The 21,924-nt window shown below is 44.5% G+C and overlaps 1 protein-coding gene across 1 annotated transcript; it reads left to right on the top strand.

The window, feature by feature from the left end:
* Positions 1–1,871: 1,871 nt before the first annotated feature.
* Positions 1,872–21,558, top strand: ints6l (integrator complex subunit 6 like). Its single transcript, XM_056439124.1, has 18 exons — positions 1,872–2,112; positions 2,235–2,312; positions 5,375–5,524; positions 10,270–10,359; positions 10,498–10,681; positions 10,798–10,926; positions 12,117–12,280; positions 12,768–12,920; positions 13,055–13,187; positions 13,571–13,665; positions 13,788–13,898; positions 14,606–14,827; positions 15,521–15,647; positions 16,550–16,692; positions 16,783–17,014; positions 17,448–17,831; positions 17,914–18,007; positions 20,406–21,558. Exons 1-18 carry the CDS (start codon positions 2,002–2,004, stop codon positions 20,506–20,508), a joined length of 2,703 nt encoding a protein of 900 aa, XP_056295099.1. The 5' UTR covers positions 1,872–2,001; the 3' UTR covers positions 20,509–21,558.
* The last annotated feature ends 366 nt before the right edge of the window (positions 21,559–21,924 follow it).

Genomic DNA, 21,924 nt, shown 5'->3' with positions numbered 1-21,924 from the left:
CTTTATTAATCCCCAAGGGGAAATTTGTCGTCACTGTAGCAGCACCAATAAACTAAACACGAGAATAAAAAATAAAAAATAAAATATAAAATACAGGGATGAAAGATATAGATGTATACAAGTGAAAGATATAGATGTATACAAGAAGTATACAAAGTAAAATATAAAATAAAATATATATGTATATATACAACATATATGCATACACAATACAATACTAATGACTGCAGTGTAAAATTAAATTAAATTAAATATTAAATATAGACAGAGAGTGCAAAATGCAAAGTGTGTGTATGTGTGTAGTGTAAATGAAAATGAAATGTGTGTATATGTGTGTAGTGTAAATAAATGAAATGTGTGAAGTGCAGATCAACATAGTGTAAATATTAAGTTATTAGCAGTTATTGCACTAGGATCTGGCAAGAGGTGATCTGTTATAGAGCCTAATAGCCGTCGGCAGGAATGTTCTCCTGTATCTGTCCTTGTGGCAGCGGAGCGTGAGGAAACGTCTGGAGAAAGTAATCCTCTGTCCCTGTAGTAGGCTATATTTGTGGAATACTTGTTAAGGTATTAACTGACTTATATGTATTGTTAATTATATAAACTTATCTACACAATGTGATATTATATAGCTACTTTATGATCAAAGTGCATTCATGTTGTGTTTCACCTCGACCTTAAGAAGGGACACTTGTGTATTAGGCTATTTCACCTTGCACTAGACAGAGAAAAGTAAAAGCCTTCAGATTCAGGTTGATGTCGCATTTGCATGTCCCAATAATACAGCAAATTAACAAATTAAAGCAAGTCAAATGGTTTTCCAGCAAAGATAAGGCTTTTATCTGGAGGTAGGAATTATATCTGTGGGTTTGGGTACTATGACTTTCCACTGACCTTTAAAATCTTTGAGTATTTATTGTAAGCTCTTTTAATATAAAGTCTGACCTTATAATAAACATACATTGTCAATCAGGAGTACATTACTGGTAACGTATTTGATTACGTGTTAAAAGGGCATAACAAGAAGACCATTAATGCAACCACGACGCTGCCCTCAAGTGCTGTCGAATTTATCACTAATCATATGAACACATGCAGGCTTAATTGTGTAAGTGACTTTTCCACTGTTATAAATCCATTATAATATGGATAAGGGTCTATTTGAACATGTATAGATGTGCATTTTCTATCTCTACGCAATATGCATTTTCACTTTAGTCTGCCATTACAGCATTTAGCCATGAGTACAACACTTGATTCAAAGACTTAGAAAAAAAGTCCTACTGAAATCTGTTGTATCCTTGGTGAAGTCACGTAACTGCACGTGTTCTTGTTGTGTTGCGTTAAGCAGCGGAAGGACGCAGCTTTTGAGCGGCCTTGAACGCAGCAAGAGAGAGCGAGAATCAGAGAAAGTGAGAGAGAGAGGTAGTGTGTGTGTGTGTGTGTGTGTGTGTGTGTGTGTGTGTGTGTGTGTGTGTGTGTGTGGGGGGGGCGGATGCGAGGACATTGGCAAGACGTTTTAAGAAATGTCAGGAGGTCTGTGCCTATCGTACATCATCAGTTGTTTTATTTCAGATAGGCTCCTCATTAGTGAGAAAGACATATATCAACATGCACACCAGAGCGATTCACGACGCTCCAGCATACCCACCCGCTTAGCACACGTACAATCGGAACCGTACACACGCCATCTCGACCTCGTTATATATTTATATATGTTACGGGGGCGTGGCCAATGGGAAACGGGCTCAGCCAATGGCGTCGCAGTGGAGGCAGCGGGGCGTTCCCTTCAGTTCGGAGCAGAAGTTGAACAGCGCGAGCCGGAGACAGAGCTCGAGAAAGGCAGATAGGGAGAGAGCAGAGGCAACGGCCCTCTCTGGAGGGGGGGCTTATTATATCAAATATATACACACATGTGTGAACTGTTTGGCCGCACGATATAGGTCACATGTGGATAACAGTAATTTTAGAAAAGCATACAACTGCGGCTTTACATTTAAAATGCCTATTTTACTTTTCCTGTTAGACACGTCCGCTTCTATGAATCAGCGCACTTATTTGGGTACGACGTATCTGGACGTTGCTAAAGGCGCGGTTGAGGTCTTTATGAAGGTAAAGAATGATTTTACCCCGACTTTTTTTCCAGCAAGTATGCAGCTTCGGTGAGCTTAGGTTTCCCTGGGCAAGGTCGGTCGAAATTAATATATGTTGTTTTGGCTTTCTTTTTTTGACAGCTGCGTGCCCGAGACCCGGCTAGTAGAGGCGACAGGTACATGCTAGTTACATTCGATGATCCGCCGTACGGAGTGAAGGTAATTGGCAACTGATATAATGTTTACGTTAGACCAGTCAAACGTATTTTTTCTGTAAAATAGTTTATTGTCCTTCTGGTTTGTAGTCAGTGTTTGGCGGCTTCCCGGTGGCGAACAAAAACGGCATTTTTTTGCTCCAAATAACCGCAGACCCGGAGCTGCACTGCCTCCGACCACCCAGCGGACATTTTGCTTTTGTGTGGAGAAAGTCTCGGGCGTTGAGATGGAGGCAGGGAGATTTAATAACGCCTGTGACGTCGCGCTTTTTTTCGAAAGTCCAATGTTTTGATTGGTCACAAAGCCCGCCCATCATTCTCGACTCCTCCCCCCGCACCATCCGCGCATTCCCATTGGCTGGTAAGGGCTGAAAGTTGCTCAGCCCTCTTCATCATTTTTATGTGAGTTCGCTGGAAGAAAATTAGCATTATTCATAAGATAGTTATTGGTTATACCGATACTATGAGCATTATGGCCCAGCACTTACGGTTTCATACACACTTGCAGCAAATCAAAACCCTGTGAATCACTGCAATATTTCCATTGGTTTCATGTCAGAAAAGTTATGCCCACCAACAATCAATAGACTTGTTTTATGACCTGGCACACATGACTCTCAGAGCTTTTCAAGCCCAATAAAATACAATCCTCTGTAGCCACACAACCTCCTCGAGTCCCTCATCTGCTTTAGTGGCTGGTTTGTTTTAGTATAGCAATATGCATCGCAGTCATCACTCTATCCCAAGTCATAAAAAGACATATGAAATAGTTTGCTTTCCTTCTTGTTCCAAGTCTTTTTTTATATGGTCATGGCCAAATTACAAATACCAGAGCAAAATCATCTTGAGACATGGAAGATGACAACAGAGTTTTGTACAAATCAAAAGATAATCGTAACAACTAGTTAATTCCATATTTTCTTGTTTTTATAACCTTCTGTATATAAAACATGTCAGTACAGCACAGCCTTTTTTCCTACTAAATGATAAATATTATAATAGTTTACACTCTTCATCTTCACAATTAGGAAATAGCTTCTTATTGTCATAGAAGCAAAAAAATAAATTATTGATTTACCCTTTTCTTTGGTAACATTTTAATTTAAATATATTTTAGTGTACTTTTGACTCGAGTTTCGAGTTTTTTTCTATCTTCACTTAATACACTGTCTGGCTTTGTGTTAATATTTAAAGCAGTGCAAGAAGCCAACTATCTGGCAGGCCACACGTGGTTCTTTAATGACCTCCAAGAGGACATGATTGCATGGCACTGTCGTCCAATGTGTCGGGCCGGGGTCATGACACTGGAGTCATTCATGTGATGCTTCCTTCTACATTCAGGCGTTGACCTTGCAGAGCATTGCTTCATTCGACTGAAACAGTCTCGTGTGCTTTTAGCCAAACGATCCAAGAAGTGCTCCTCATTGCAGAGTCTTCCCTCAACTCCTCTTCCTTCTTCTGCTCTTCCTCTCTTTGTCTCCGTTGCCTTCTCCTTTGTTGTTTCTGCCGTCTCTGTGCACCGAGGATTATGATGAAAGGACAAGGTTATACTGAACGGGGCTTCTCTGATTGCACAGTTACACAGGCAATACATTGTTGATGTGGAGGGGGGAGAGGAGGAGGAGGAGGAGGAGGTTGTGTCAGAGGAAAATATAGAAATATTCTGTCTGAATTATTGAATGCAAGCAACGTCTTGCATTTTCACCGGCTTACATTAGGGGAAATATGTGGGTTATTGCTTTTCTACTACCTATGTAAATGTGAGTGCACCTTATATGATGAATGGTTATAGATTAAACTCAATTACAGTGTAAACAAGATAAAAGAGCCACAATGGAAATGTTGTTAACTCGCTCATGCAGCAGCATTTTAAAAATGCATTCACTTTAAAAAAGAAATTAAAAACAAACAATATAACACAGCTTGTGGACATTATGCTGCACAAGTACTTTTAGGGTTTACAACTAACGTAACGATAGGCCTACATGACAATGTGTTATGTATGTAATTATAATTTAACTTGTAGGAGGTTGTGTAAGAGAAAATATAGAAATATTCTGTCTGAATTATTGAATGCAAGCAATCTTCACTTGCTCACATGAGGGGACATGTCTGGGTTATTACTTTTCTACTACATATGTAAATGTATTTTCACATTTTAGTTTTGCTCGTCTGTTGTTGTTTGTATTGACTGTGTGATATTTATCAAATATCACGTCATGGTCTTTTACTAGAAACTCTTGGAAGGATATGCCACCCATAATAATAAAAAAATCCACTCACTGGCCTGATTTACATAACACACATGTAGACTCTCTCTCTATCTCTCTCTCTCTTTTTCTCTTTCTCTCAATTCAATTCAAGAGGCGTTATTGGCATGAATGTTGCAACAACAATATTGCCAAAGCATCAAGACATAGCAACACAACTCTCTCTCTCTCTTTCTCTCTCTCCCCCTCTCTGCCCCACTAAAGGAAGTCGGAATTGTGCAGGTCATCCTTAGATTAAGCTGCAGAAGTAAGGTACTTGACCCCGGCTTGAGAAAAGTCGGAGACCAGTTCCACACCCACGTCCTCTCCTTATGGGTTACATCATATATAGATATATATATATATATATGTGTGTGTGTGTGTATGTATATCTTCTTTAAAGGTTGAAGTTTATTGCTGGATGCTTGTCATGTATGAAATTGGACTCTTTTTCACCTTCCAGCTCCAAATGTTGACCTGATTTTCCACAATATTATCTTCCATTCCCAGAGCGTGACATAAGCCAATCTCATTTAATGGGTCCTCGTTATGTCACGTTGCACACAATCAACGGGTTGCTAAGATATATACTCGTTTCCCCAAAGGTGGCCGTCGCACGCGCTCGACACAAATCACTCGGCGGCCGTCGGAGAACAAAAACTTCCTGTTGGGTTTTCCTTTGTAATTACACGGTGGGGGTTTCCGTGGGTGCGGATCTATTTTGGATTTGTGGCCGCTCGTCATCGCGCTGTGAGTTCAGGCCTCCGCGGCCGTGTAGCAGCTGACTGATGTGTGTGTGTGTGTGTGTGTGTTTCAGGCGGGCTGGAAGGAGAACCACGCCACCTTCATGTGCGAGCTGAAGAACCTGCAGGCGTCCGGGCTGACGACGCTCGGCCACGCTCTGCGCACCGCGTTCGACCTGCTTAACCTCAACCGCCTCGTCTCCGGCATCGACAACTACGGACAGGTACTCTGACGACCTACGTCCTGTTATTGTGCATTTCCATGGCAGCAGTTGATAATGAGTTAATCATTACCGGCCGCATCAGCGTGTGGCGAGTGCCGCTTTCACATTAGTGTGTGTGTGCGGGTCATTGTGGCCGAATGCGGGCTGAGAGACGCACCGACACGTGCCGCAGAAGAGGGGTCGACAACTCAGTCTGGTGTTGTCATCTCGGCCTGTGGATCGGTTTTACCAACTGCATGAGATGCAGTCATGACACTCTACAGAGGCCGTGTTTGAAGATGCGGGCAGTCCCACCGCTACGTGGTCTCTAGTTTAAGATGATTTTCAGAGCAAATATACCAATTTCACATATCTCACCATTTCCTTTTTTTCGTCTTTATTTTAGACCTCGTGTTTAATTGACTAATTGAGAAAAATACGTGGCATTTTGCTCAATAATGAAAAAGATGTTCAGAATCAGAATCAGAATCAGAATCAGAAACAGTTTTATTGCCAGGAATGTTTACACAAACGAGGAATTTTTTTTGGCGGAAGGTGCAACATTTGGACATGACAAACAAACAACAATCAACACGACAGAAAGACAACAAATAATGTGAAAGTGTTTGGGTGTGTGCTTCAAGTGGTGTATTTTAGTTAAAAGTGTATGTTACACGTGGCGTGTGTTTAAGTGTTTAATTAAAGTGCATGTAAATAAAGTGGCATGTGTGTGGAGGAGGCCTCAAGTTAAAGTGCATGTTAAAGTGACGTGTGTGGAGGAGGCCTCCAGGAGGGAAGAAGAAGGAGGAGGGAGGAGGAGTAGGAGGAAGAGGAAGGAGCGGGAAGAAGGAGGAGAGAGGAAGGTGGAAGAAGAGGTGGTAGTCCTGGGGGTGACAGTCAGTCAGTGGGGGATCCGGGCTCCATTGATGAGCCCGACTGCCGACGGGAAAAAACTTTTGGTGTGGCGGGTGGTCTTTGTCCTGATGGACCGCAGCCTCCTCCCCGAGGGGAGGGACTCGAACAGGGAGTGTCCAGGGTGGGAGGGGTCAGCGACAATCTTTCTGGCCCGCTTCAGTGACCTAGAAGTGAACAGGACCTGGAGGGAAGGCAGATTGCAGCCGATAACCCTCTCGGCCGAGCGGATGATGCTCTGCAGCCTGCACTTGTCTTTGGCTGTGGCTGCAGGGTGCCAGACGGTGATGGAGGAGCAGATGATGGACTCAACGATGGCCGTGTAGAATTGTGCCATCATTCTCCCTGGCAGGTTGAATTTCCTCAGCTGCCTCAGGAAGAACATCCTCTGCTGGGCCTTCTTGGTGATGGAGCCGATGTTCAGCTCCCACTTGAGGTCCTGGGAGATGATGGAGCCCAGGAAGCGGAAGGACTCCACAGCGTCGACGGGGGAGTCACACAGGATGAGAGGGGCGGGTGGGGCTGCATTCCTCCTGAAATCCACAACCATCTCCACTGTCTGTAGAGCGTTGAGCTCCAGGTTGTTCTGGCTGCACCAGGTCACCAGGTGGTCAGTCTCCCACCTGTAGGCGGTCTCGTCCCCACCAGAGATGAGTCCAATGAGGGTGGTGTCATCCGCCAACTTCAGGAGCTTGACGGACTGGTGACTGGAGAAGCAGCTGTTGGTGTACAGGGAGAACAGCAGAGGGGAAAGAACACAGCCTTGGGGGGAACCTGTGCTGGTGGTCCGGGAGCCTGAGACGTGTTTCCCCAGCCTCACGTGCTGCTTCCTGTCGGTCAGGAAGTCTGTGATCCACCTGCAGGTGGAGTCGGGCACGTGCAGCTGGGAGAGCTTGTCCTGCAGCAGGGACGGGATGATGGTGTTGAAAGCAGAGCTGAAGTCCACAAACAGGATCCTGGCGTAGGTTCCTGGGGAGTCCAGATGCTGGAGGATGTAGTGAAGGGCCATGTTGACTGCATCGTCTGCAGACCTGCTGGCTCTGTAGGCGAACTGCAGGGGGTCCAGGAGTGGGTCTGTGATGGTCTTGAGGTGTGACAGGACCAAGCGTTCAAAGGACTTCATGACCACAGAGGTCAGGGCGACGGGCATGTAGTCATTGAGTCCTGTGATCTTGGGTTTTTGGGGACGGGATGATGGTGGAGGCCTTGAAGCAGGCTGGAACGTGGCATGTCTCCAGGGAGGTGTTGAAGATGTCGGTGAACACCGGAGACAGCTGGTCAGCACAGTGCTTCAGGGTGGAGGGGGAGACGGAGTCCGGGCCCGCTGCTTTGGGGGGGCTCTGCTTTTTAAACAGCCTGTTGACAGCTCACTCCAGGATGACGAGGGTCGTCGCTGAGTTGATGGAGGGTGCTCCAGAGGTGTGAGCCCCTGATGGGCTGGGGGGGTGGGCTGATGGTCTGTGGCTTGTTGATGGGGCTGTGGGGATTGTCTCAGGACTGCTCCATTGTCTTTCAAAGCGGCAGTAGAACTCATTGAGCTCGTCTGCCAGAAGCACATTGTTCATGGAGTGGGGTGATTTGGGCCTGTAGTTGGTGATCTGCCTGAGCCTCTCCAGACAGAAGCAGAGTCGTTTGCTGAGAGCTGCTGTTGCAGTTTCTCAGAGTACAGTCGTTAGCATCTCTCACCGCCTTGCTAAACCTGTATTTGGACTCTGTGTACAGGTCCTTGTCCCCACTCCTGAATGCCTGGTCCTTCTGCAGTCTTAGCTTCCTGAGCTCCGCTGTGAACCAGGGTTTGTCGTTGTTATAACTCACCCTGGAGCTGGATGGAATACAGCTGTCCTCACAGAAGCTGATGTAGGAAGTTACAGCCTCTGTGTACTCATCCAGGCTGTTGGTAGCAGTCCTGAAGACATCCCAGTCAGTACAGTCCAAGCACGCCCGTAGATCCTCCAGAGCCTCACTGGTCCACTTCTTGAACTTCCTCACCACAGGTTTGCAGAGCTTTAGTCTCTGCCTGTATGAGGGAATCAGATGAACCATGACGTGGTCAGAGTTTCCCAGTGCAGCTCGAGGGACGGCGTGATAGGCCCTGCTGATTGTTGTGTAGCAGTGGTCCAGAATGCTCTTCTCTCTGGTAGGGCATTTAATTAACTGTCTATATTTAGGAGTTCGTGGCTGAGGTTTCCTTTGTTAAAATCCCCGAGTACAATAACTAAAGAGTCCGGGAAGGTCCGCTCCACACACCGTATCTGTTCGGCGACAGTCCGCTGTGCCTCTTGCACGTTTCCCTGCGGCATGTAAACTCCGGCCAGGATGAATGAAGCGAACTCACGTGGGGAGTAGAAGGGTTTGCAGTGAATGATAAAAGATTCCAGGTCCGGCGAACAGTGCTGTAGAATCACCGTTACGTCGTTGCACCAGCCGTTGTTGAGGTAGAAGCAGATTCCTCCACCCTCTGTTAGTCGCAGCCCTAATTTTAATCACTATGCGCAGTATTTACACATCAAATACGACGACTAAATATGCAAAGCAAAAGTATATTTATTTGTGGTTGTGATTGAAAACACATTTGGGAGATTTTTTTAATACCAGAAACATAAGATAGTACATACAAGATGTGTGATGTACCACAGTTAGTTTAAGAGCAATAATTAATGAAGTTACATTGAACATCAAACAAATCTGCACTGATTTAGTTAGTTTTTTGCCTCGTGGATTTTTTAAATTGAGGATCAGCCGCTAAATAGATTAAATAGACAAAACTAGTCCCGATGTACCAGCTAGTAATTGAGTACGGCCAACACACACAGTATATGTGGACTTTCCATGGATAAATGATAGCAGCCGAGCCCTCAGCCGCCACGTCTTTATTCCTTCACCTCCAGACACAGAGGAGAATATTGACATTTGATCGCCGCTTAATCCACTTCGTTGTCCTCGATTACCGGTGAGCTGTCATCGGCTCCTCAAACACTTTGTTTCTGCAGACCCCGCTCGAAGGCAGAGAAAGATTGCTCTGCTCAAGAAGTGTCACAAGGTCTGCGCGGCGTGTGTGTGTGTGTGTGTGTGTGCGTGTGTCTACTTAGGCGTTCGCTGTGTGAATTAGACGATGCTGACCCGCACAGCGCTGGAGGCCTCCGTCCTTAACGAGTAACACAAGGACACAGATTTACAGATGGCAAAGATTACAAGCTGCAGCAGAGAGTTCATATTAGTATTCTGGAGGTTATCAGAGGTGTGAAGCTAATGCCGTTCTTCATAATCTATGTCTTTAAGTAGACTTCCTGTTTCAGTAGTATACCTGTATTTTGCCTTTGCTGTAGGCACGAGAGAATAGTTATGTTTTAGGAGATGGGAATCAGTTGCAGACACAATTCAGTTCAATTCAGATTATTTTGTATAGCCCTAAATTACAAATTTGCCCCAGAGGGCTTTACAGTCTGTACATCTACGACAAAACCCCCCAGAAAAAACCCTTTCACACAGAAAAAAGTGAAAAACTTTCAGGAGCAACAGAGGAGGATCCCTCTCCAGGATGGACAGAAGAAGAATAGATGTCATGTGACCAGATGAACAGAGTTACAGAGTTACATAGACACATTCAATGAATATGACAGACATGTATGAATAATTAGTAGTAGGCACGGACCACGATCCAGACCTCCACAATCCATGGAACAGAAGGAGGAAGAGAGGAAGAGAGTGGAAGGGGTGGGGCATCAGCAGGGCCATGGCAGGAGGCATCAGACACACCTGACACACACAGAACCGCGTCGAGAAAAGAAAGCAGACGACTAAGAATCAGTTAATTGATGAATGTTAATTGATGAATGTCACTGTTTCCGCCTCAGGGCCGCAACCCCTTCTTCCTGGATCCGTCTGTGATCATCACGATCACGGACGGGAACAAGCTGACGCACAGCTCCGGGGTGCCGGACGAGGTGAGAGCACACACAAATGCTCGTCGTGGCCGTTTGTAGTGATGCGATCCGTTTCCGACTGGCGTGAACAGTAAAGCTTTACACATCCGACTCCCCCGTCATCATCTCCCTCCTTCTTGGCCCCCGTCTGTCGTGCAGCTGCAGCTCCCTCTGAACTCTCCGTTGGCCGGCAGCGAGCTCACCAAGGAGCCCTTTCGGTGGGACCAGCGTCTCTTCGCGTTGGTGCTGAGGCTGCCGGGCGCCGCCACGCCCGACACGGAGCAGCTCGGCAGCGTCCCCACGGACGAGTCCGCCATCACCCAGATGTGTGAAGTCACCGGAGGTCCGTCTTTTTTTACTTACTTCGGTTCCAGTATTTTCTTTTAAGAATCATTCCGCGCCCGCCTGCCGCGCTCGTGATTCATTCTACAATATGAGATTTGTTTCTTCGTCGCTCAGGTCGATCGTACTGCGTGCGGACTCAGAGGATGTTGAACCAGTGTCTGGAGTCTCTGGTCCAAAAGGTCCAAAGTGGCGTCGTCATCAACTTCGAGAAGACGGGGCCCGATCCGCCGCTGGTCGGGGACGGTGAGTCGCTCACACAGCTCCACAATCCCGCCTTCTCGCTTGTTATGGACACACTTCAAGATTCAAGTTTCAAGATTTCATTTGCCGTTTGTGTCTAGACCAACAGTCCAGACCCGTTGGAAATCTAGTGCAGGGCTCTCCGAGTCCACAGTTTAGAAATAACACTGTAATGAGAAAGAAAAAATACAACAAATAAAAGAATACACTGCACAGAAGGTGGTATTATGTACAAGAACAAGAAAGGTGCTGATATGAACAGTTTTGGACACAGTTTTAAATGACAGATAGTAGTAATATGTCACATATTGCACATGATAAGTGTAGTGAGGTAGTGTTGGGTTATTACACATATTTCAATAGTTTTGTTTTGGCATGACAGGGAAGAAGCTGTTGGAAAAAAAACGTGTTCTGTGAGAGACGATCCGCTCGGCCGCGTCTCCGCTTACAAACATGTCTGGCGGAAACAAATTGTGGTCATTACATTTTGATATACCCAAAATGTTTCCGACTCGAGGGCCCAGTCGAGTGACTAAACACGAGTTCCCGAGCACACCGTCTCCTCACAGGGATTCAAACCGGGGGAAGCAGAAGAGACGCCTCTTATCTTATTCCACCACAGGGCAGTTTCACACTAAAAGGAGAACTGAGTGCAATAAAGAGGCCCGAGTGTCAAGAAATATTCCGCGATAATTCGACTTGCATCATTTCCCTGGTAAAAGGAAAGATTCAAAATGAAATATATTCGTTTAAAATAGAAGATAACGGCATCCGTCAAATACAAACTGGAACAGTTTTTGACATATTGGGAAAAATGGGTTACATAAGTAACACCTCATAGACTTGATTTCATTTTACTTAATTAATGAATGAAGAATACATCACTCCCTAGTTATACATTGTTTTCTTTTTGCTTTTTTGTTTCATCCTGTGTCTTGTTGTTGTTTATCCTCTGGTTTTACACTTCTTGCTATAAATATGCATCACTAAAATGAGCATCATCTAAAAATTTGCACATGCAATGTCAATCGTCTGATTTTCAAACATTTAAATATACAAATATTTCATTAATTTATTTGCAAGTTCACTTGGATCCTCGACGGCGGTTTCTCTCAAACTCACTTTCATCGTTCGACCTCGAGAAATGAGTTCTGCCGTGCGTGATGTCTTTTTATTGTTTTATTCTTTGGCAGACGGCGCAGCGGAGTCGAGCCGCCCCGTGCCGTCCTTCGGCACGCAGCCGTGGCACAGCTGCCACAAGCTCATCTACGTGAGACCCAACCTGAAGACGGGGGTTCCGGTGGGGCACTGGCCCATTCCAGAGTCCTTTTGGCCGGACCAGAACTCTCCCAGCCTGGTGAGCAGAGAGGCCGTAACGACATCTCGGCGACATCTCTTCGGCGTGTCATTGGTCCACCCAAACTTTCTCTTCCCGCTCTCACCTCGTCCGTGTTGTTTTATTCGCCTTTCTTTCTCTTTTTTTAAACTGTCGGTTCTATTTGTATGCCTCCGCTCCGGCGATAGCTGTGGCTGAAGGCCTTCATTTCTTCAGGGGTTGTCTCTCTGTCCGGTCAAGCTTCGTGAACGCGGTATCTCAGTAGCGCCGTGACAGAATTGCAAAGGTCAAAGGTCACCGTGACCTCACAAAACACAATAATTGATGTGGCGATTATATAAATTTCACAAAAATATCGGACAAAAGGAGGCGACCGACATGGATGTAAAATGCAAAACGACCAGTTCCTGTGTCCAACTGTACAAACTCATCCTGAGGTCTCAACTATCTGTTCTTCTTCTTCCTCTTCCTCTTCCTCTTCCTCCTTCTTCCGTCTCCGTCTCCCCAGCCGCCGCGCTCCGCTCATCCCGTGGTGCGTTTCTCCTGCGTTGACTGTGAGCCCATGGTGATCGACAAGCTTCCCTTTGACAAGTACGAACTGGAGCCATCCCCGCTCACCCAGTACATTCTGGAAAGGAAGTCTCCACACATGTGCTGGCAGGTACGATAGACATCCACACACACACACACACACACACAGACACACACTCGGCTCCGTTGTCTCCTCTCCACCGGCTCTGGCGTTGCCTCAGGTGTGAATAGTAGTGTTATTATAATTCCCCCTGTCGCCCTCAGGTGTTTGTCAACAGCAGCGGGAAGCAGAACGACCTGGGCCAGCCCTTCGGCTACCTTAAAGCCAGCACCACGCTCACCTGTGCCAACCTGTTCGTCATGCCTTACAACTACCCGGTGCTTCTCCCTCTCCTCGGTAAGACACCGCGGCGCTAACTCTCCCCTGTGACGTGGCCAAAAAACACTTCTGGGTCAGTCGGTCGGAGCTAATATTACATTGAATAAAGCTTTTCCTTTGCTGGGTCACTTCATCCTCTGCAATCTTTGCCCCCAATCATCGTTGGTTATAATCACAAGTACCTGGCCGATGCTGCGTTGCGTACAGACTTCGGGAATCGGAATTAAGAGGAGGGGGGAAAAAAAATCAATATTTTGGGTAATGAGGTATTTTAGAAGGATAAATGGACGTCTATGTCCCCACCTGAATATTGATGTGTGAATAATAACCAGAGGTGCAGGTGGGTGGCTCACAGGTCGCTGGTCCAGAATGATAACACGGTGTTCTCTCTTTCCTTCCAGATGATCTGTTTAAAGTGCACAAACTAAAACCAAACCTCAAGTGGCGACAGGCCTTTGAGACGTACCTGAAGACGATGCCTCCGTACTTCTTCTCGGTAAAGCGATGCATAATCTGTCTCTTACGCTGCTGCGAGTAAAAGTTCAGTACACATGGGGTTATTTTTATTCCTGCATGTAAACTAACATCCCGGATTCTCCTCTTGAATTCTTCTGACAGCCCTTAAAAAAGGCGTTACGGATGATGGGTGCGACTAATCTGATTGCAGACACCATGGACTGTGGCCTGAGTTACAGCATCATCTCTCACCTGAAGAAGCTCAGCCAGCAGGTATGTTGTACGTCACACTTAGCCGACGCTCTTATCCAACGCGATTTACGCTCATACACCGTAGACACAGCTACGGGGAGCGATTCAGGGTTAAGTGTGTTGCTCAAGCACAGACGGGGAGAGATTACGTCGTAGATTATTCTTGGGATTCATATTGATATAAACACATCAGAGGGAGAGTGACTTCACTCTCTGCTCAGGTCAAGATGATGCTGTATCTCTACATAGACGGTAGTCATTCGCTGCTATATTAATGCTCTAATAATAATAATATGTTTTTTTATATTAACGGTAAAGTCACCACAAAAAAACACACTGCAGTATATGTTGAGTAAAAAAAGGGAAAGAGAAGGAAACCTCTCAATATCAAATGAGGACTGGTTAGAAGTGTGTACATTTCAATGGAAATGCACCAATTCTTAGCCTTCAGAAAAATGTTGTGGTTGAGACTTTCGTAACATAAAAAATAAATGACCATCTAAAGTTGCCATAAAAGCCATATTGAGTCTTAAGTCCTCCCTTTTTTCTTCTTTTTCTTCTGTTTATTCGTATACTCTCCCGAATTGTGCTTTATATTTGTATAAAAAAAAGGTAACGTATCAATAGTCATCTTAAAGACTCAAAAGGATCTAAATAAAAAAAGATGTTCCCCTGAATGCTCTGTGGGCCTAAGCTCTAAACAACGCTCTCGTTCGGTCGGTGCGAAGGCGAAGATGGAGTCGGATCGCCTCATCGTGTCGGTGGGGAAGAAGGCGCCGCAAGAGCCCGGCATCAAGGTGAAGAACCACTCCGGCTCCGGCTCGCTCTCTCTGGCCCACCGGCAGGACTTTAAGCAGCTGCTGCAGGGCATCACCGGGGAGGGGCCGCTCCGCCTGGTGGACGTCAACTTCAAAGAGTTTTCTGGCTTCCAGATTGCGCTGCTCAACAAGGTAGACCAGAAGAAAGGCTCTAGAAAGCACGACACACTGTGTTAATATTCTCACGAGTGTTTTATTTAAAGGATGCACTGATGTTATTTTACAAACCAAAAGAAAAGATGAACTATATGCACTACCGGTTAAAACACCTCAATTTTTCCAGTTTTTATTGAAATGTAAGCAGTGTTACTTCACCCTCTTAAGCATTATTTGGAGAGTATTGTACTGCAGGAAGTCGTATATTGCCCTTATAATGGCAAGAAAAAGGCCATTAACAAAAGAAGACAGGCAGACCAGTACATGTGTTAGATGTACTGTCGTTTGGGTGTCTCTGCCTCGAGATGCTGAAGTCAACAGCCTCAACTCTGCACCACGTTGACCGCCCCCCCTATCCCCCTCCCCTCCCCTCCATCATCGCCAACCTCTCTCCACACCCTCCCCCAGTCCCACTGCACCTTAAATGTCTAAATATAGTCACTTGCACCTTTGGATTTTAGTTTGCTGTTTGTACATGCTGTTTATATATATTTGTACATTTCCACTGTTGACCATATCTGCACTGCATTTTTTATTTGTTATATTTATGGTATACTGCTTCTTTGCACTCTCTGATCATATGTAAAACTACATTTCGTTGCCCTAGTGCCTGTACTCTGTGCAATGACAATAAAGTTGAATTTGAATCTGAATCTGATGTGTTCACAGGACCTGAAACCTCAATCTTATCGAAACGCTTACGACATCCCACGGCGGAACCTTCTGGATCAACTCACACGGATGCGCTCCAATCTGCTGCGGACGTCGCAAAAACTGATCCGAGGGCAAGACGAAGGTATAAAAATCCCACTGAAGCTTCTGAGGAGCGTGTGATGTGATGTTGGAAGTTATTATAGTTTTAACAGAATGCTTTTTGTTCTGGCCCCATTCTGATGAAACTCAAGAGTTCTCATTGTTTCAACTCAATGGGGGTAATGTTGAAATAACATCTCATACCTTTATGCAGAAGATCGATCTCTTGATCTGCATGGGGAACATAATTTATACTTTAATGTATTTATAATAAACTAAAATGTTCAATAATACATTGCAAATATATTATCAAAGAATTTTACTTTAAATATATAAAAAGTATACTAAAGTCACGCTTTTAAATATTCCACTTTTGACACAATAAATAATTGTACTGTAGTATATACTTTCAAGAAATATATTATAAGAAAAATATACTTTAAGTTCTGTGCAATTACTTCAATGTACTTAATGTATTTAAAGCACATTTGATAAATACAGAGTTTAAATATACTACATTTGTTGTAATAAGTAAGTAAACTTATTCATGCTTTTATTTTTATATATTAATTGTACCAATAGTATACTTATGGTATACCATAATCACATTATAAATATAATAATAATGTGCTAACAATATACCCAAAGTATACTTTGTTTGCGGATACAATACAAAATATATAATACTGTAATCACATTAGAAATATAAGAATATTGTGCTAAAAAGTAGAATTTTTTTGCGTCATACAACCATAAAAAAATTAATATATAATCACATTAGAAATATAAGAATATTGTGCTAATAATATACCAAAAGTATACTTTAATTTGCACCGAGGCCGAATGCTACGATCCCAATACCCCTAAAAAAAAAATTATATGAAACATCTGTCGGACATTGTTCCAGTATTTCATTAATTCTCATAATTGTCCCGTGGTTGTTAGACTATCTGCACAGCATCCCAGTGGCTCAGATGGGAAACTACCAGGAATACCTCAAAATGATGCCGTCTCCTCTGAGAGAGATCGACCCCGACCAACCGAAACGCCTTCACACGTTTGGGAATCCGTTCAAGCAGGACAAGAAGGTAAGAAACCCATCGGCAGACCGACCCGCCTTCCAGATGCACGATGTGGTTCTTAAGGAGCCGTCACTCTTTAATGTCGCGTTCTCTCAGGGGATGATGATCGACGAGGCGGACGAGTTTGTAACGGGCCCTCAAAACAAGAAAAGAGGAAATTCCATCGACGCCAACTCGAGCACCACGATGAAGAGGAGGCGGAGCATGTCCCCGTTACTGCGGCGGCCGCAGACTCCGCCGGCGAGCCCCAACCACGTGGTGGCGGAGAAGACTCCGGTGGAGGTTCAAGAGCAGCAGAACCCCCTCAAACCCATCGCGCAGCACAAAGGTAGAACATGAGCAGGGTTCATGGAAACCTGGAAACGTCATGGAATTTTAAAATGGTTTATTTCCAGACCTGGAAGAATCCTTGAAAAAAATGTTATCCAAAAGGTTTTGGGAAAGTCATGGAAATGTGTTATATTCTTATGTTCATTTAGACAGTTTAAATAAAAGAATAAACATTTCTATTCATTTTTTTATTTTTTATCAAACTATTGTCTCATTCATTTGTGTCGGTATACTCGTGTCTACACCGAGATTTCACAAAATATTTGGTCATAGAAATTTGGTTTAAAGTCCTGGAAATCCATAGTTCAACATGAGTATGAACCCTGATGAGTTATCTTGAATGTGCATCTACAAAGAATCAGTCAAAATTTGGCCCAAACGGCACCAAATAGTCGTTACAATTTGTAATATATATTTTTGTCCCCCCCCAGAAGTGGATGACAACAACGTGGCGGTCACTGAGAGTAACGGCGACGCGGTTCTTGAGCCCGACTCGGGGGAGATCTGGCCCGCTGAGATGGACACTGTCCTCGCCGAGAGCCCGTCTCCACCGGGCCTCGAGGACAAGGCCGGGCTGGGAGCGCCGGACCCGGCGCAGGACATCTACATGCCGGAGGAGAGGCCGGTGGACGACGGTCTGGACGAGCAGCCGCCGGAGGAGAAACACAACTGTGACCGGCTGAGTCCTCAGAGCGTGCTCGACGACCCCTACGCCGACCCCGTGGCGCTCCCGACCATATTCATCGCCCCGCTGGACGCGAGCCAAGCGGAGCTGAGGAGTCAGGTCATCAAGGAGGTCCGCAAGCCGGGGAGAAGTGAGTCGGTTCACGTTCACCGGTATCCTAACCCGCCGTTTGACCTCCTCTTCACCTCTCGTGTGGTTTTATTTGTCTTCAGACTATGAGGCAATACTCGGCCTCCTGCAGCAGGTGAAAGGTCCGGTTAATGTTCAAAGGTACTTCATCCAACATGCGATCAAAGAGGCCGTCAGGTAAGAAGCAGTGACTCATGTTCTACCCCGGAGGTTTAGGTGAGGTCGGTGGTTCTTAACCTCGTTGGAGGTACTGAACCCTGCAGGCTTCATCAGTGCATTAGCCAAGCCTTAAAATATGATTTCTTCAAAACAAAAGTATATATATTTATTAGTGCTGTGAAAAATAACGCGTTAACTCAGTTAATTCAATTACAGGTTTAACTAGTTTTTTTTTTTAACGCATTTAACGCATGCGCAGAATGAGCTTCCAATCCGTCTGTTGTTGGTCATCAGGACGAAAAAAAAGTCACTTACAAAATGAGCTTCCAATCCACCACTTCAATCTGAACTCTGTCCGCTCTCATGCAGACGGTCTGTTCCTCGGTAATGATCCTTCCGCAGGTTCACCTCCGGAAACCTTGTTACGACTTTTACTTCCTGTAGATCAGGGTCTCAACACGTCGATCGCGACCTGCCAGTCGATCGCGGCGTAGTGTTGGTAGATCGCATGACATTAAAAAGATTGGCCCGCCCCCTGACATGTTCTCTAGAGCACGTCTTTGTTCTTTTATTAAACTGAACGTCTGTTGTTGATCGTATCTCCACAGCAGCATGTCATTTCTGTCTCTTCGCGTTGCGTTAACACTTATCGATCTCCGTCTCGCCGCCACAGAGCTCCGTGCGCGCATCGGACCGAGCAAAAAAAGTCACTTGTCAATCTGTCCACCTGTCCGGGCCGGTGAGGTTTCAGCTTTGCAGCGGATGTATCGCCGTCCCTTTCATCACGGCCCAGTTCATGAAGAAAACCCACACAGTCAGTTTGCCTCAGCAGCTGCTAGAGGAAGACTAGAGGCCTTTAGATTGTATCATGGTGGAGTTAATGGTTGACAAACAAGAGAAACATGTTCTGTTTAACCCTCCTGTTACCTTTACATTTACTAACATATTTTACCCTCGGGGTCAATTTGACCCCAGCAATTAAAACCTCCAGAAAATTATTAGAATTAATATTGCTTCCCAAGTTTAAGTGTGAGGTACTTTATGTTTGTTTGTTGACTACCTAAATAGCCCTTTAAATAAATAAAAAAGTTGATATTTCTTATATGTTTGACACAGTGAAAAACAGCCTGGGGTCAAATTGACCCCAAAGAACACCGACATTAAACATTGAATGGGGTCAAATTGACCCGAAAGGTAACAGGAGGGTTAAACATTCTGTTTAGGATGAAGATGTATTAATGTTCCATATGGAAGAAAACTGCTAAATAACTGCTGAGTTGCAGCACCATTGTATAGAAGAATGTATAAATGTATATATCCGTCTTTTGTCATAAATCTCTATGTTCTCACAAAATATACCGAGAATATCGGTAATATGTGATTAATCATGATTAATCCACAAAAACCTGTGATTAACCCGATTAAAATTTTAATCGTTTCACAGCCCTAATATTTATATTTACCTTCGAAAATGCGGAAGGTTATGTTTTAATCGCTGTGTATTTATTTATTTATTTATTTGTATGCGTGTTACTCGCATAACTCAAAAAGTATTAAACCGAATCGCATGATTGGGTATTACCGGGGGACCATTTGATTAGATTTTGGGATCGATCGGGTCAACGGTCAAGGTCAAGGTCATGGAAAGGTCAAAATCTTCATTTTACCATAGCGCGGTCAATTTTTATCCAATTGGCATGCAACTAATGCCAACATGTTCATAATTCAATGCCCAATCTTGTGATATGCGAAGGTATGCGCTCTACCGAGTGCCCGTTCTAGTTTATATATATTATTAGTGCACAGAATGAACCATGCATCAGTTCTACGCATAATCCCTGTGTTCAGAGAACAAAACCAACGAAACATGAATTTCACACAAAAACATAACGTAATTGAATATTTACTGCAAATCACGCGCACGGCTTTGTGGTTTATTCACTTAATTCTCGCCTTAGAGGGGGCGTGGCTTATCTCGGTGGCTTTACTCCGTGGAAACACTAGTTCTTCGCTCGATTCGTTCCATTCACGTCTGCGCCTTAACTTCGCGACGTTTCTGGTGTGAGCGCAGCAGAAAAATGCAAAAATGCAGCAAGATGTTGGCTGCCAATTTTTTGACAATCGACAAAAAACGTGCCCGACATTACGAGTGTGAACCGTGTGTGTCTTGACCCCCGCCGAACCCCTGAGAGTGACTCACCAAACCCCCGGGGTTCACTCGAACTCCCGGTTGAGAACCACTGGGTCGGGTGACGAAGCCTCACAGGAACTTGTGTTGGACACGCCTCTTCCACATAAACACTCGTGTGTCTGCATTCACTCTCACATCGTAGATTGTATATCCCTCACGCCCGTGTATACAGCTTCCTCCCTTCTATCCTCTGCTTCTTTCTAACTTCCTTTACCTCTCTGGCAGGTTCAAGAAGCGAGTGCTGATCCAGCAGCTGGAGACGTCCCTCGCCGAGTTGGAGGAGAAGCAGGCGACGTCCTGGCAGCTTCCCGATGACGTCGGAAGTTAGTGACGAAGATCGGCTTTCGTCACTAGGAATGGTGAACGCTCCTGGACTGTTGGATATAAAACCCGAATAGAAAGACGTCAAGGAGCCTCCAAAGGATGAACTGAGGAACTAAGGGGGGGGAGAAACGCACTGATAGCAGACACGCCCACTGTCCCTGTGCTGTTGCATCACATCCTGTTGGAGGCGGAGTGAAGGGGTTCAACTGGAGGAGGAGGGGCCTTCAGGACGGATCAAGTGTAATCCTCTTTATACTGACAGATGCCTTAAACATCCATATGGCTTTTGTCTGTACTGGCACATTGTTCAGTAGATACGCACACACACACACACACACACACACACACACACACACACATCCCTGTTCTTGCAGTCCTTTCTTCAGCTGGTCTGAAAAGTGTTTGTAAGACAGCTTTTCATCATATATATTTTTCTATATATATATATTTATATATTTATATATTTATATATATATATATATATATATACAATAACTGACTATATATTACCCGAGCATAATTACCAGGACTTTGGACTAGACATGGACTTGTCATAATTATGAAATACTAACGTCCTCTCATCTGCCATTACAGCAACAGATCATGAGTTCAATGAACGCTGCCGTCGGTATCCAGTTGGAGTTTACTCCTCAAACCCAACACACGCACACACAGACGCACAACACACGCACATTGTTCTCCACAGACACTCCATTGATTCCCAGTTACAACTTTATGAGGGATTTGTGCATCTGTCTGAGCTCAGTCGGCTGTTGCGGATTTTAACAGCTGGTAATCTGTTTTTTTACAGAAACCCAAGTTAGCACTCCTTTTGGTTCCCTTTTTTTTTTATGACAGATGTACACTACTTTTCAATGTTCATAAGGAATATAGATTATTTTTATGAATTTATGTCAGAGTATAAGAAATATTTTAAAGGAAATGTTTAAAGTCGATTTTGTAAACTGTTAAATACGTATATATAAAACAAAGTTTTACGAGCCTCTTTTTTTTACAAAAAAATTAAAATAAACCAGTTTGAATGGTATCCCCAGCGGCGTGTCGGTGTGAGTATTTCAACATAAAAGCCGACAATAACAAAACAATTCAGTTTTGCGTTTTGAGTGTCTGATTCAGAACTGAACTGGCGTTGCTCTCTGGTGAAGCTCAGCTTCACCTGCAGTCGTCCTCAACCTTTAAACAAAGGAATGTGCTCGCGACCCAAAAAAAGGGACCAAACAGATGAAAGTATTCAATAATTCATGAGGGGGGAAAAAAGCTACACGAAAAGATTAAGTATGAAAAACAAGTAGGAATGTTTCTGTCTTTCAATCTCGTGAATCAAGTCAGAAGAAAGAGGGTTTCATCCGTATTCAGCATTAAATAAAAATATCTTTAATTCCCTTCAATGAAGTCACCG

Source organism: Pseudoliparis swirei, chromosome 19, assembly GCF_029220125.1.
Source record: "Pseudoliparis swirei isolate HS2019 ecotype Mariana Trench chromosome 19, NWPU_hadal_v1, whole genome shotgun sequence".
Taxonomy (NCBI): Eukaryota; Metazoa; Chordata; class Actinopteri; order Perciformes; family Liparidae; genus Pseudoliparis; species Pseudoliparis swirei.
The sequence above is the reverse complement of the archived record's forward strand: the minus strand, read 5'-3'. Positions and strand labels throughout refer to the sequence as shown.